General features: G+C 43.8%; 2 protein-coding genes across 6 annotated transcripts in view; one reads left to right on the top strand and one right to left on the bottom strand.

Moving 5' to 3' along the window:
- EME1 (essential meiotic structure-specific endonuclease 1) overlaps window positions 1–9,547 on the bottom strand; it is a 9,851-nt gene extending 304 nt beyond the window's left edge. Inside the window, exons 1-9 of one of the 5 annotated variants that reach the window (XM_027870556.1) lie at window positions 9,451–9,547; window positions 7,011–7,077; window positions 6,126–6,903; window positions 5,914–6,041; window positions 2,131–2,220; window positions 1,930–2,039; window positions 1,593–1,728; window positions 1,231–1,346; window positions 195–384 (exon numbers count right to left, since the gene is read on the bottom strand). In XM_027870556.1, coding sequence (XP_027726357.1) covers window positions 195–384; window positions 1,231–1,346; window positions 1,593–1,728; window positions 1,930–2,039; window positions 2,131–2,220; window positions 5,914–6,041; window positions 6,126–6,879 — 1,524 coding nt within the window. In that variant the 5' untranslated portion in view covers window positions 6,880–6,903; window positions 7,011–7,077; window positions 9,451–9,547. Of the gene's footprint in view, window positions 1–194; window positions 385–1,230; window positions 1,347–1,592; window positions 1,729–1,929; window positions 2,040–2,130; window positions 2,221–5,913; window positions 6,042–6,125; window positions 6,904–7,010; window positions 7,078–8,193; window positions 8,215–8,926; window positions 9,304–9,438 lie in introns of those variants that run through there. The other 4 variants (XM_027870557.1, XM_027870555.1, XM_027870558.1 and 1 more) reach the window with 4 other exon arrangements.
- MRPL27 (mitochondrial ribosomal protein L27) lies at window positions 9,545–14,929 on the top strand. Its single transcript, XM_027870562.1, has 4 exons — window positions 9,545–9,644; window positions 13,384–13,515; window positions 13,938–14,005; window positions 14,516–14,929. Exons 1-4 carry the CDS (start codon window positions 9,578–9,580, stop codon window positions 14,720–14,722), a joined length of 474 nt encoding a protein of 157 aa, XP_027726363.1. The 5' UTR covers window positions 9,545–9,577; the 3' UTR covers window positions 14,723–14,929.
- Window positions 14,930–15,328: the final 399 nt, after the last annotated feature.

The following is a 15,328-nucleotide window of genomic DNA, read 5'->3' on the forward strand; positions in this document are numbered from 1 at the left end:
GATCTGCAAATTTTACAGCCATCACCTTGTTTTACAAATGAGGCTCAGTGATATTAATACGGTCACATGGACAAAAGTCACCACAACTTAAAATCCTAACTTCTGGTAAACTGAGAAATTTCATCCATAAGGTAGAAGGTAAAGTTGCCAGCAAAGATGATGTCCAATTTAGTGCTACAATACAGCTCGCTTACCTGTAGCAAGAGCCGAGGTGAGGGATAGGCGCTTACGATTGCACTGGCAATCTCCAAGCTAACTCGATTTAGCTGTTGAATCTGCCTCCTCCAGACCAGTGTAAGTCCCTTGCCAGAGCAGTCCACCTTTACCCCTCCAGCCCAATCACTCGCCAGACAGAAGGAAAAATTAGTCTGATCCCGAGATCTCCTGCAGGTAAAACTCAAATGAACACAGATAATAGCTCAAAGGAACAGTGTGCTAAAAAGCCACCTTCTCTTACTTAACCCCAAAATGGCAACCCAGTAGAGCTCATCTCCGTAAAGCCCTATCCCCAGGATGTGATATCATTACTGGACTTATTTTAGACCTGCTGGGCCACTGAATACAGGTAAATCACAGAATACACTCCATAATTTTATCTATTGAGTTTCATTTAAATTTTGTGTAATGCTTTACTGCTTTATATAAGTGGGACTTGGAAGTCTTTTTTTGTTTTGTTTTTTTGCTGAGGCAATCAGGGTTAGGTGACTTGCCTAGGGTCACACAGCTAGTTAAGTGCCAAGTGCCTGAGGTCATATTTGAACTCGGGTCCTCCTGGCTCCAAGTCCAGAGCTCTATCCACTGCACCACCTAGCTGCCCCATGGAAGTCTTGATCTAAAGAGATTTTAATTTTGCTGGGGTTTGACTACTGAACCTTTGAATAACTGCCTAAAGGAAAATCTAGTCCAACCCTCCCCCAAACATATCAAAACAATGTACTTGGAACATATGAATATCCATTACCAGGGACTTGAGATTCTCTCAAAATCGATCAGTAATGTAAGTGCTGCTTCTCTGGTATATGGTATCCCACTACCTCCCACACAGGAGGGAAATTACCATGAATTTTTATTACCAGGCTTAGAAGTCTGCAAAGTGTTAGGTCAGCTGGGACAATATCAGTTCTTCATCTAAGAGCACTGGAGCCAGGATCATGGAAAAGGGATGTTTTTTCTGACCATAAGAATATTTAGAATGGATGAGGACTTGGCATGAAGTTTAATATCACTCACTTGAAGGGTGCCTCAGCCACAGCCTTGGTGAACATACAGATGAAGTCAGCCAGCTCCTTCCAGCTCTTCAGGATTCTAATCTGGGCTTCTGTGTGAAGCTGCAACTCCACCAAAGCCTAGAAAAGCACAACAGCAATGATGAAACTTGAGGCACAGGAAGAGAAATACACATCCAGTGTAGTTCAGTCTATTCTCACTGTCATTTAAAATCACCCAGAGGTCCCCATTACCTAGCCTTCAAAGCTCTATATAGATCCTCAGAACCAAGCACATCTAACCTACCAGTGAAAATAAACATGCAATTATAGGTGCCCACTTGGCAAATTTGTGGCATTGCTTAGGAAAGAGGTAGTTCTACTTACCATTTCTACATCTACCCTGGACAATACTGGAGCAAATTCTCTGTTCTCCTTTGATCCCTTCTGATTTACCTTCCCCTTGGCTTGATCTCTATTCACTGTGACTCCCTGTTTTTTCCTCCTCTGGGGTTTTGGAGAGCTAGGAAGAATGAAAAGAAATGAGGATAGCAGTTCTAGGCCCAGCTCTGTTTAGTAGGAGTAACTGGGGAAACCCTCCTGTGCTGGGTAGAGGCACACCATGCACTGGAGATGTGACACATACATTACTGACAGATTTTGGTTAGGGAAAGAATACCAACTCCCTGGTCCTTTAAAAGATTACCCCAGAGCAAATCCAAACCTAAAATATTTTTCCTGTTCCATGACTGCCAGTGACAGAGTCTTCCCTAATGTCTTTGTTGTGACCCAGGTTACAAAGCTCTGCAGAGTTTCTTTCCCTTCAGGGCCATCCTATGTAAGAGGAGATGGTAATTAATTATTGTAATTGCAATGATTACTTCAACTACTCTTATAATTCTGTTGCTTTTCTCAGTCTGCCAACCTGCTTTGAATTGTAGATCATGGTCATAAACTCCTTTTCCCGGAGCAGGACCAGAAGGAAAGGTTCTTCCATCAAGTTTCCCTCTTCAGCCTGTCAAGAGGTACAGAGTATGGTGTGAATCAGCAAGTGTTGGGGAAGAAGTGGAATGTTTATGCAAGTTTCTGGGAGAAGCCACCTCACCCACCCAGCAGAAAAGTGTCATTTATCAAGATTATATACCACCATCAATCTAAATATAAACCATACATTTTCCTTAAGTCTGGTTCTAAACTTAAGTGCACAGTGTGCACTGGACGTACAGTTCTTGTTTGAATGCTAGTCCTTTAGAGCTCAGATCTCCAGGCAAAGCCTGTCACCTCTCCCTTTCTCTCCTGAATCCCCAAGAGGCCCTCTCAAAGTGTTTACACTCCTATGATAGGGTTTTCAACCTTTGCAATGGAGTAAGCAGCTGTCCTAGAAGAATGAGATGAATGAGGATGATCCATCTGTATTAGCTACCTTCTTAGCATACTAAAGTTCTAAAATCCTAGTATTTTTGTCTTCAACACAAGGGTGTGATGGGAAGTCACTATTTTTTCCTTTGAAATGAGATTTCTCCATCGTAGAAACTTTACTGGCTGGGAAATCTGAGAACCAGACTCATAGATATTTTCAGGGCTACAAGGACTGAAGTCAGATCTGGATCAGACCTGATTCTGGAACCTCTGGACAGACAACTTCTGGGAGCTATCTCAGCTGATAAGATTGTGGGAGGACACATTTCCCACTCCCACAGTGCTAAGTATATTTTGCCCCAGTTAAAGGAAGTATCAGATCTATAACTTCTGCCCCTAATTTCACTATCTGGGGAAAGCATTAAGTACTGATTTTTGAATGGCTCTTAACATGCACCTTGTTCATTAAATATTTTTTGGTGCCTATATATACATACATATATACACATAAACATATATGTGTGGATGTATATATATGTATATGTTCATATGTCAGCCAGTATATGGAAACAGTATGGACTGCCTGTGAAGTGATTTGAAATACTTAATCGGCTGAACAAAAGAAATTTCCCACGTGTGATGAAGTACGGTCACACACAAAGTCTCATGATCCTCTTAATTTTAAACAATATTCCACTTTCTTTCCCCTAGACTGACTTTTGAATTTGGTAGCAAGTATAAGTAAATTTGCTCAGTCACAAAGTAGTGGGGGAAAGGGTTATTTTGCATAAACAAAGGACATCTCCTTGGAAGACCCCCATGTTCAATCACTGCAGTAGAGTGCCACCTGGTGGGCAAATTATAATATATTTTCCCTTCTGGTTAAATGACAGCCTGCTTTCCTATAGCCTTGTAGAAAGCAGAGGAATGAGCCAGGTGTGGATGGGTGTAGCTAAAGCAGAACCAGGATGCCTACACTTAGAACATATATCACCTGTCACATAAAGAAAGGAGTATGGAATAGCAGTACTTATACTGTAAAAGCCTCAATGATGAACTTTCTCACATCTGGTCATACTCTTCACATCCCAGTGACTCTGAACTCCTGTAGATCATCATCCAAACTCCATTCCACACCACCCCACCCCAGCCTCCTAATTCCTTATTCCCATTCCTCTTAACCCTTCCACTCCAAAGTTTCATTGTGACTTCACCCAACTCTCACACTGTGTCCTCTGGAGTGCCTTTTCCATAGGCAACAAACCTCCCATTGTCTTAAATCTTTTCTCTTTTCACTCCTTCCATCTACTAGTTTTTATTGAAACTTGGCTCCCCCCCAGAAGACACAGCCTCCCTGGGCATCCGTCACTCATTCTCCTCAGTGCTGGTCAAGATGGGGGAAGTGGAATATTTACTCTCCATCGTCACTTCTAATTTCTTCCCCTTCCTCCGTCATTCAGTAATCTCTCTTTCTTTGAGGTTCAAGCTATTCATATATGCTATCCAATCAAAATGCTGATAGTTCTTGTCTAGAGACCCTGCAGGTCACTCCCCTTCCTTTGTCAATGAGTTTAAAACCTAGCTTATAAATTCTCTCTCCTCCCCAACTCCTGCCCTCATACTAGGGGACTTCAACATACATACTGATTCTCCTTCCAATATCCTAACACTCAGTTCCTCAACCTATTCACCTGAGCTACTTCTCCCAATTTAGTCACACAAAAAGATGGCCATACTCTTCATCTTGCCATCACCCACAAATGTACCACCTCAATGTTCAAGCATTCTGAAATCCCCCTATCTGACCAAATCTACTGACTTTTCACTTCTCCCTCTGTCTTCCCTTACATAACCCTACTATTCACCCACAGTGTGACTCTTAATCCCTTGATTCCTCAGTTCTCTTCCAGGCCATCTCCCCAGCACTAGCCCCTCCCTCCTCTTTCCCCCATCTTCACTCCTTGATGAACCCATTCAACCCTTTACTGTCCTCTCTTAAATCTCTAGCTTCCCTGTCCTACCTCTGACTATGCCCTGCCCAGCTTCTTCCTTGGATAACTTCTACCATTCCTTGCCTTTGCACCTATACACATGTTGCTGAATGAAGGTGGAGAAAATCACACAACTGTTCTGACTAGGTCCACTACAAATTTATGTTACACAGTCTGAACTGGGCCCTCACTGCTGCTAGGCAATCCTTCTACAACTCCCTCATTGACTCTTCTAAACCTTTTCATCTCTCAAACCTCCCATGGCTTCCCTTTCCTCTACTATCAGCTGAGAACCTTGCCTCATATTCTACAGAAAAAAGGCCATTAGCTATGAGCTCCCTCTTCTCCCTTCTTCCTCATCTCCTATCATTCATATGCCTTCTGAGACTCTCTCCTGATGAAGTGGCCTTACTCCTTACCAAGGCTAACCATTCTACTTGTTCAAGCACTCCCATTACATCCTGTCTTCTCCAAAATATATACCAGTCTGTCATCTCCCCTCCTCCCCCTTTCATTTGTTTTCAATCTCTCTGTCTTCTCTACTGGCTTATTCTCTTCTGCCTACAAACATGCCCATATCTCTCCCATCCTAAAAAAAAAATCCTCTTGATCCTTTGATCCCTGCTATTGTCCTATATCTCTTTTGCCCTTTGTAGCTAAATTCTTCAAAACAGCCATCTACAATAGATGCCTCCCTCCTCCTTTCCTGACTTCTCTGACTTCCTTTAACTCTCAACTAAAATCCCATTTTCTACAGCAAGCCTTCCCTAACCTCTCTTTATTCCACTGCTTTCCCTTTTTTTGATTATTTCCTATTTATCCTGTATATAGCTTGCTTTGTATATACTTGTTTGCATGCTGTCTTCCCCATTAGATTGTAAGCTCCTTGAGGGCAGAGACTGTCTTTTGACTCTTTTGTATCCCCATTGCTTAATACACTGCCTGGCACACAGTAGGCACTTGATTAATGCTTACTGATTCATCTACTGAAGAGGCTGGAACTGTGATTTCATTAGTATAGGCAAATCTGGCCAGCAAACAACTTTCACCAAAGTAGACCAGCAACTCATCTTTAAATTACATTCTTAGAAGATTGACAGGGTAACTGAGAAATTAATTAAGAGGTTAAGTGACTTGCCCTAGGTCACCTAGGCAGTGTCAGAGGTGAGATGAGGTCTACCTGATGGGCCAGCTCTCTGTCTACCGTACCTCTCTGAATGAGCAAAGGAAGGAAAAGAGGGAACAGGAGGCCTGATGGACCCCAAACTGGAGAAATGTGATAGACTAACTTGAAAGACAGAGAGTTATCTATGACAAGGGACTCTGGGAAGCTACAAAAACTGTGGAAAGGCCTTTACCTGAGACAGGCTGGCTCTCCTCTTCCAAGTGATGCTACATGGAATGGTCTGTGCCTCAATCGCACAGTGACACTCCATAGCTTGCAGAGCACTGAGGATCTGACCACCACCATCAAGCTGTAAGAGAGCTGCAGCAAATTACAAAGTGCACTGTCAAGATAGGATCAAGAGAGTGGGCAATTCAGCATGAAGCTAAGAAAAGGCAAAAGTACCTGGATCTAATACAACTGTGATGTGCTTCAGACATGCCTCTGGCTTCTGTGCTTTTAGCATGTTGGCCAGGGCTTTCTTCCTTTCTCTCTCTTGCTGTCTCTGCTCACTTTCTTTCTGTTTCCTTTGGGTCTGGAGGGGACCCTGCCAGCCTTTCCCCCTCTCCTTCTGAGCGTACTTAGTTCTCTTTGGGGAAGGAGAGAGCACTGAACTTTTCTCCGTGGCTGACACATTTCTAATCTGGACTGGGAAGACAGATGAGTAGGCTGGAAGATAATTGTGTGGTTCTTCTTCAACAACGTCCCCGTCATTCTTTGAAACCTCTTTAACTGAGGAAGAATTAGAGAGAACAAGGGTCTTTGGAAAGGGCTGTTCTTTCCATTCTTCTGCTGTTCCTTCATTGTGCTGATGGCTCAAAGCACATTTAGTTTGGGAGCTTGAGTCCTGATGACTTGATTCTTGTGCTTTAGAAAAACTATATGTTGTTCTGCACTGAAGTCTCTGCACCAGCGGAATAAGCTCCTCTCCCTCTTCACTCTCACTGCTTAGCACTGTAACTGGCTCTTCTGGGGAAACAGTTCTGGCGGCCTCTTGGAGAGCAACAGGAGAAGAAGAGGAACACTCCGCATCTGAGCTGTGGACCACAACTTGGCCGCTCTTTGTCAAAGATGGCTTCTGTTTCAGAAATGTAAATGTTGGCAGCTCCTCAGAGTCACTCTCACTTGTATCCAGTGGTAGCTTCTTCGGACCCATCATTAAAAGGCTGTCAAGCTATATTCCCTGCAAAGAGACCAGTGTGAGTGAGACACAGAATGTCATGTCCTACTCATTCACCTGTGAGTCAGGACCCACACACAACTTTGTACTTAACACAACACTTTCCTCACCTGTCCAATGTAGACTTTTTTCTGTCTTGGGGAACTAGTGGCATCAGGAGAAGGTCAAAGTGGAAGCCTTAAAGAATGAATGAACATAGTATAGTGTAAAGAGCACTGAACCAGATTTGAGTTTGAATTTTGTCTGTGTTGCTGTTTCTATCACTTTGGGTAAGTCACTTTATCTCTATAGACTCTCTTCCTTCGTAAAATGAAGTTAGTTATAAGGACTCTTTTGTTCTTTTAAATCTTTTTAAAAAATAATTTTAAGTCCCATGATTTTTGGCTTAGTGTTGATCTGTTTTGCTTAAATGTAATTACATTACATAGTTATTAAGAAGTGACCAATATTTAAAAAGCATTAACACGACTTTTAAAAAAATCCTGTGACTTTATGCTCGAAGGCATCAGGAGGAACAAGGCAGGAGCAGACATCAAACAGGATAGGCAGGAAGTTAGGCTGGCATTGTGCAAAGACTCTGCTTCGAGTCCCAGTTTGGTTATTTATTCCCAGTACAATCTTGAGCAAGTCACTGAACCTGTTTCCTCATTTGTTTGGTTTTTCCCCCGATTTGTTAAATGACAGCCTTTGGAGTAGGTGATCTTTACGGTCCCTTCCAGTTCTCAGCCTACGAGATGCTGGCCATTAAACCAAAACTCTTTCAATTTACAGAAGGAGAAAAGTGACTGGCCCAGGGTCTCACAGCAATTAAGTGTCTGAGACAGGATTTGAATACTCATCATCCCAACTCCAACTAAGTCCAGTACTCTGCCCACTAAGGTCAGGCTGCTTCTTACTTGTTGCCCAGTGCTCTTCTCAGGAAGCAAATCGATTTCCAGTGGAAAGGGAATACTGGATACTGAATTATAACACACGAGTTCTAGTTACAGCTCCACCAAGAACTAGTCCTTCTCTGAGGAACACCCTACTCAGAAAGTGAATCAAGGCATATAATGATGCACTCCTGCCAGTGCCCCCTCTAGCTCCTAGTGCTTTTCTCTCTAAAGCTATCTTCCGATCTTGCTTCCTTCCTACTCTGCCCATATCTATGACAATTCTTATGACATTGCTCCTTCTCCTTCCAGTCTACATTCCAGAAAACTAGCATTCTCTCTGTTTCTAACTCATGCCACTTCATCTCCCGACTCCGTGCCTTTGCCTTGGCCCTCTCCCTTGTCTGGAAGCCCTCTTTACCTGTATCTCAGAGTCCTTCCTTTAAAATGTAGTTCAAGTGCTTCTGGGAGTCAAGATAGATCCAAGAAAGATAGATCCATGGCTAGACAGCATGCAAAACAAAGTGGCCAGAGAATTTTCCCCCTGCAGCAAGTGACAGTATTCCCTGAGGAAGATTAGGAACCTCCCCGGAGCAGGAAGGAAGGGAACAGAAAGGCCACCTGATCTCAAGATACTGCCAAGTGTCAATGGAACACGCCTGTGAGGACAGCCTAAAATACCACTGGGAATGGCCCCAGACTACAGGCTGACTACAGATGTGACTAGTCATACCTACTTCTTCCTATGCCATAAACCTGTTGAAGCAGCAGAAGGGATGTGAAAGAAGATTGAAAGAAGTCAGCATAACAGTAACATTCATTATAGCAAAGAGAAGATCCTTTAGTCTGGGAAAGCTGCCCCCATTTCTGGTGGGCTAAAGGTTCCAGTCAGCCCCACCACGGCAAGGCTGATGTCATATTGAGGTATTCCTAGGCATACATTCATGTGTATGCCTAATTATTTATTGTCTCTTTACCTTGTTGGCCTACATTTTCTCACCTAAAACGAGGACATTAGAGTAGACAACTTTTAGTGTCTTTCAATTTCTAAATCTATGATTTTTATGCTCATATCTTCACAGGCTTGACAATCATTAGCAAACTCCCAAGGTTTAGAGTTGATGAACAAGAAATAGTTTTGAGTTATAACTTACTTTTGAAACTAAGTTCATTTTCCAGTATTCATCATACTATACTTTTCTTCCTTGAGTTTATTCTATAAATTCAGATGAATATAAAAAAAGTTCGAGCACCATCTTTGCAAGACTCCCACCCAACCACTAGTGCCCTCCCTTCTAAACTACCGGCTACTTAATTATTTTGTATCGCTAATTAAGTCTATCAAATACGTATTTAAGAACTGTATATATTTATGCTGTATGTATCCATAACGTTCTTGCCATCTCCTCCGTTCAAATGTAAGCTCTTTGTGAGCAGGGATTGTTTCATTCCTTCTACTTGGGGCCCCGGCTCTGAGGCTGATGCCGGGCACGTAGGAGGCGCCTCACAAATGCTTGTTTTGCCGGTCTCTAAGGCCCCTCTCGCTTTCTTCCCCCACGGCGCGGACCCCAGTGCCAGTGCCGCTCGCTCCGGCCGCCCCGAGTGCAGCTGGCAGGCCTGCGGGTAGCGGGGCTTGGGAGTGCGGGGACAGCGCAGCAGCACCGACCTCTCCGCTCACCTGCGGCGTCTCTCCTGAGTTTCGTGCGCGCGCCGCCGCTTCAAACGTGCCGAAATACCGCGAGACCCGGAAACAGCGCTACCGGAAGCGGAAGCTTTTGGGGGCCGGCGGCGAACCGAGGGTAGCCATGGCAGCGATGGCGCTGCTATCCTTGCTGGCGCAGAAAATGGGCCCCGTCATGGCGCGGGGAGCGGGTAACGGGCTTTGGCTCTCCCTCTGGGGAAGGGGAGGACGGGGTTACTGTGGACGTCATGCCCCGTGAGAGCCGCGGCAGGGGTAGAGGAAGCCGGGATCAGTGTAGGCCCCGTCACGCTCCCTACCTTGGGAAGGGCGCGTTCGTAGACCACGTGACCAACCGGGGTGGGAAACTGCTGCCCACGTGACCCTCCCTTCCCACCTCCTTTCTGATACTGGGGGCGGGGCTTGCGCTGCAAGGGGGTTTGGGGGTTGCTTTCCTGATTTCCCAACGGGGTGAGCTCTTGAGTACTGCTGTGTTGTGCAGTTGCGGGGGCACGTGTGGAGTGTTTTGTGCAGTTCCACGTTTAGGAAGAACACTGAGAGTGCAGTATGTCCACAGGGAGGGTGAGGATAGTGGAGATATTGCCATACCAGGATCAGCTGAAAGAACTGATGGTATTTGGTCCAAGAGAAGACTTAGGGGTGGGAAGAATCACAGAGTTTTATTAAGCACGTACTGTGTGCAGAGTACTGTGCTGGACAGAACATGGGCCGTCTTTTTTGTTTTTGTATCCCCAGAGTGGAGCACAGTGCTTTGCATATACTAAGATAAATGCTGAGTAAGATATAAAGTTTGGATAAAGCACAGATAATTATGTCTCAATACTTAATGGGTTCTCTAGTTACCAAAAGGAACAGCAAATAGTACTAGGTAATAAATCCAGAGTGCAATCCAATTGGGATTCACAGAGAGAAATAAGAGGAGATATTACGTGATTTAGGCTTCAAAAGATAGATTTTGTAGGTTTGGAATTTTTTTTTAATGAAATCTCCATAAAGGGAGTTCCCAGTAAGGGTCTTCCTATACCAGGACCCATGAGAAACCCAGGATGAGCAAATTTAGAGAATTTACCATGAATGTTCAGATGGAGTATTTGTGCCTGTGGTAGAGCATTCTGAGCTCCTGTTGGTTTGATTAGTCAAAGTCAGGTGCGTTGTAACTTGACTTAAGTATAGTGATGTCATTTTGGTTTTCTGCTTGAATGAAGGACAACAGCCAACCATACCAATGCATATTGGCATCTCCTCTGCAATTTATAACACCTAGAGGTTAAGTGACATGCCCAGGGTCATACAGTCAATAAACCTCAGAACTTGAGTCCAGGTCTCTTCCTGATTCCATAGAACAGCTACCCATTACCTCATTTCCCTAAGTTAAGGAACATTATAGGCATAAGAAACAGCTGAAGGAAGATACGAAGTTGGGGATATATACGGTTTGTATGGGTGGGGGACAGATAGAGAGTAGTGATGTTTTGCTATACCATAAAGTTTGTGACCCTTAGTATTTAAATGATAAAGATAGACAGGCCACCCCCAGATTGTAGAGTATCCTGAATACCAGGCAAAGTAGTTTATAGTTTTAGAAAGCAGAACAAAGACTAAAGGATAGACCTTATAGGGAGGCAGGTTGAGTTATCATAGTATAACATAACATAAAGAAGAATTTTCTCATAGAACTTTAAAACTAGAGCTTTCTTACAAGTGGAGCAGTCAATAACAAACTTTTGTGAAGTAAAGAATTCACTGTCCCAAGACGTATTCAAGCAAAGGCTTAGTGAGATGGGTTTTATAAAAGGCATTACTACACAAGGGTAGAAGTTTAGATTAGACAAAGGTCCTTTCTAGCTCTTAAGTTTCCACAGTCCTACCTAGATGGAATTCTCTCTCTTGATGCCTCACTGTGGCATCTCTGCCTTTCACCCCTTCCTGGTAAATAGCTTGTTTATCCCTGTGGCCTCATGGGTCCTGGTTACATACTGTGTACCTCTGTCTTTGGAAACAGCACTGAAATTAGAAACAGAACCTTGGGTTTAAACCTTGGCTTAGCTGCCTGAATGACCTTGGGTATATCACTTAAGTTCTTTAGGTATTTTCTTCCATTGTAGAATCAAGAGGTTGTATTAGATAACCTCTAAGGCAGGAGTTCACAATTAGAGGTCCAAAAAAAATTTCGATTACTATATTTCAATAGCATTGGTTTCTTTTGTAATAATGTATTTTTCTCTACTTAAAAACATTCTTCAAAGGGATCCATAGACTGCCAAACGAGTCCTTGATAGCAAAAAGGTTAAGAACCCTTGTTCTAGAGACATTCATAGGAGCATAGATCTAGAAAAGAGCCTTAGAGCCATATAACCCAACCCTTTATCTTAGAGATGAGGAAACCAGGTCCAGAGAGGTCACAGGATCATAGAACCAGTACTAGAAGGAACCTTAGAAACTTCACTAGACTGCCAGAGGGAGTCCATGACAAAAGAAGGTTAAGAAGCACAGCTTCAAGGTAGACTTCACTTCTTAAGCTATGTTCTACTCACGATGAGGCAAGGGTTTTCTGTTCTATAACACTCATATGCTTTATACCAAGACATACTTTGTCCGGGAGAGCTTGGGGTTAGACCAGCCTGATGGCTGCAAACTGGACCAGGTGCCCTCTTCTAATTCTTTTTTATCATAGACAACTTGATGTTATTTGAGATCCTAGACAGAGGTCCCTACAAAAGACGTGGGCACCCAAAGGGTTCCCAGATCTTCTATCTGCAGTTTCTAAATGACCCTTGAAGACTACATATGTTTTGGCTAATATGGAAATAGGTTTTACATGACTGTACATGTATAATTTATAGCAATTTGCTTGCCTTCTCAAGGAGGAGAGAAGGGAGGGAATTTGGAACTCAAATTTTAAAAAATGAAAGCTAAAAGTTGTTTTTACGTGTAATTGAGGAAAAAAAAGACTATATATGTTTCTAAATAATCAGTAACTGTCTCTCGGATTCCTGAGGTAATGATTACCAACCTTGAGTTTGTGACACTCAAGGGTCTTCATCCAGGGTGTTGCAAAATTTGTAAAACAAATTACCTTTAATTGACTTTTATTTATTTATTTATTTTGGTGAGGCAGTTGGGGTTGTGACTTGCTCAGAGTCACACAGCTAGTAAGTGTTATGCATCTGAGGCTGGATTTGAACTCAGGTCCTCCTGACTCCAGGGCTGGTGCTCTATCCATTGTGCCACCCAGCTGCCCCCTCACTTTTATTTTAAAAATAAATACCAGCATTTGGGATGGGAGGGGGGAGAGTCACAAAGTCAGGCTAATAAGTAGAGTGTTGCTATTCCAAAAAGATTAGGAATTCCTATATTAGATATTGGGAGAAGAAAGGGCCCAAGGATCTAGCAGTCTGAAATAGCCAAGAGTTAGAGATGATGGCTCTTTAGAGCAGACTACACTTTTTAGCTTCAAAGCAGTTGATTTGTTTTTTGTTGTAGGGTTTTCTAGATGGATGGTGCAGTGGAGCCAAAGTGGGTAGCTCTGTGGGTGTCCTATTGGCACTGTTGCCTCTCTTCCCTCATTCTCAAATAGTCTGTGTCCTACCTTGACAGGGCTGGATGTATCCAGGGCACAGGGTGTTTATTTTCTTTTCCCTTCTGTTTATAGACTCCCTCCAGTGTTTATGCCCCCAGACAATACAAGGAATGGGTTGTCTACTGTCCAGAACAGGCCAAGGGCTGCAGGACACTCCCTGAAAACTAACACGTTTGGTGCCATTTCTGAGCCTCCTAACACAGACCTCCTCTCCACCTACTGCTCCTTCTTAGCACTGTAAATGCCTTCTTTGAGACGTGGTTTCTCAAGGGACAGTTGATCTGTCTGGGTTGCTCTCCCCCTGAATAACATTTCTTGTCATCTCTCTACAGTTAGTGCAGGGCTGTCTCCCCCTCAGGTCATGGCTGCCACTGTTAGATACGCATCCAAGAAGACTGGAGGTAGCTCAAAAAACCTTGGTGGGAAGTCACCAGGCAAACACTATGGCATCAAGAAATTGGAGGGTAAGTGTGTATTTTAGGGTTGTCCCCTCTCTACCCATCCTCTTGCTTTTCTGAAGGGGAATGGTGGAAGCCCCATGCTTTGTGCTATGAGCCTAGCACATGAGGGTTCTCTTTGGAGCCTCCCTCTGAGTTAAAGAGCCAAGAAAATTTGGGCAAGGTATGGGAGTCAGTGCCAGATGATTGGAGAAAGGGATTCCCCACGGGAGCGATCTCAAGTCACTTCACTTTCTTTCCATCGTACATAAATATCACAGTGTGGCAGGAGTCTTCAGTGGCAGGTTCAGAAGCTGGTTTAAAGCATTTGGGCCATTCTATAAGGATTCATCATTGTTCCTTAGAAGTCTGAATTGATGCCCCTTGTAACCATTCCTCCTGGCTGGGTCAGTATTTCAGAAGCCCCTACTGAAATCTCTCTGTTTTAGGTCAATATGTTCATGCTGGCAACATCATTGGGACTCAGCGCCAGTTCCGCTGGCATCCAGGAGCTCATGTGAGTTGCCCTTTGGCCCTCTCCTTTTGTTCATTGGACCAGCTTTCCCTACTTGAGTTCAGAGTTTACCCCTGATTAATTAGTTTTCCTGTCCATCCCAAAGTATGAGCTAGGCTGTCCTAGGCTCAGGCAGAGATATTGTTGGAGGAGAAACTGGGTGTCTTTTGAGAGTTAGCAGCTCCTTGGAACCTTTTATTTCCCAAGGGAATTGAACACACTTTACAAACCCAGCTCTTGGTGCGTCTGTCACACCATTGGAGGCGTCCTTGCCCTCTCCATCACAGAATCAATGGCAAGGCAGTAGAAGGCAAAGAAGTTTAGGCAAAAAAGTTTAGAAAAAAGAACCCAAGGTTGAACTGCCTAACTCTTTAGTCTTTCCCTATCCTCATCCTAGAGGCTGCTTCCAGTGAATAGGATCATTATGGAAGGCATTCCCTGAAGCCCCAGCACTTTTTCATTTGTTCAGGGACATCCTAGCTAACCAGCTGATAAGATTTTTGTGTGTTCCAGGTAGGACTGGGTAAGAACAAGTGTCTATATGCCCTGGAAGAGGGCATTGTCCGCTACACAAAGGAGGTATATGTGCCCAATCCCAGCAGTCCTGAAGGTGTAGACTTGGTCACCCAGCTGCCCAAGGGTGCTGTGCTCTACAAGACTTTTGTCCATGTTGTCCCTGCCAAGCCTGTGGGCACCTTCAAATTGGTGGCTATGCTCTAAGCCTCCTGGCCATGTCATTGGTTGAAAACTAGAGCCAGAGTGCCAGAAGATTGAGCCAGATGCCAAGGAATCAGGGTGGAGGCAGGTCTCCCTGAGAGAGTTGGTTTGGTTGACCGTGAACACAGAAGAGACTATGTGAAGCAACCACCTAAGGGGTAATGAGGTGGACATACCTGAGGTCCAAAATAAAATTAGTTCAAACCATGAGTTTATGTCATTTGGAAAATAATTTTGGGCAGGGCTGGATGGACAGAGGACTTTAATTCTTAAGTGGTGAGTGATGACATTTGTTGAGTTCCTTAATGTACCCCAACTTCACACAGTGGAACCCTAGAGATGCCCTCTTTTCTTTTCATTTTTTCCTCTGTTATGACCTGGAAGAGTTTATAGTAGAAGAAGCAGAGAAAAGTCTGACTGTAAATCAGCAAGTACTGAGCTTTTGGCTTCCAAGGGAATGCTGGACCTTTGGGTTGATTTTGGTGAACTAGATAACACCCAAAGCTGTCACAGTGAGTGTTTCAGACACATTCCTTTCACACCTTTGTCGCTAATACTGTAAACGACAGTAAGGAAACTTGGCTTTGAGAATATATCGTATGGAAATGG

The sequence above is a fragment of the Vombatus ursinus genome, unplaced genomic scaffold, assembly GCF_900497805.2.
Source record: "Vombatus ursinus unplaced genomic scaffold, bare-nosed wombat genome assembly UNPS02014797.1, whole genome shotgun sequence".
In the NCBI taxonomy this organism is placed as follows: domain Eukaryota; kingdom Metazoa; phylum Chordata; class Mammalia; order Diprotodontia; family Vombatidae; genus Vombatus; species Vombatus ursinus.

Bases quoted from the DNA above. Each gene is read 5' to 3' on its own strand.
- MRPL27 (XM_027870562.1), top strand. From the start codon at position 9,578: ATGGCAGCGATGGCGCTGCTATCCTTGCTGGCGCAGAAAATGGGCCCC. The intron at 13,516-13,937 runs GTAAGTGTGTAT...TCTCTGTTTTAG, and splicing joins TGGCATCAAGAAATTGGAGG to GTCAATATGTTCATGCTGGC. The intron at 14,006-14,515 runs GTGAGTTGCCCT...TGTGTGTTCCAG, and splicing joins GCTGGCATCCAGGAGCTCAT to GTAGGACTGGGTAAGAACAA.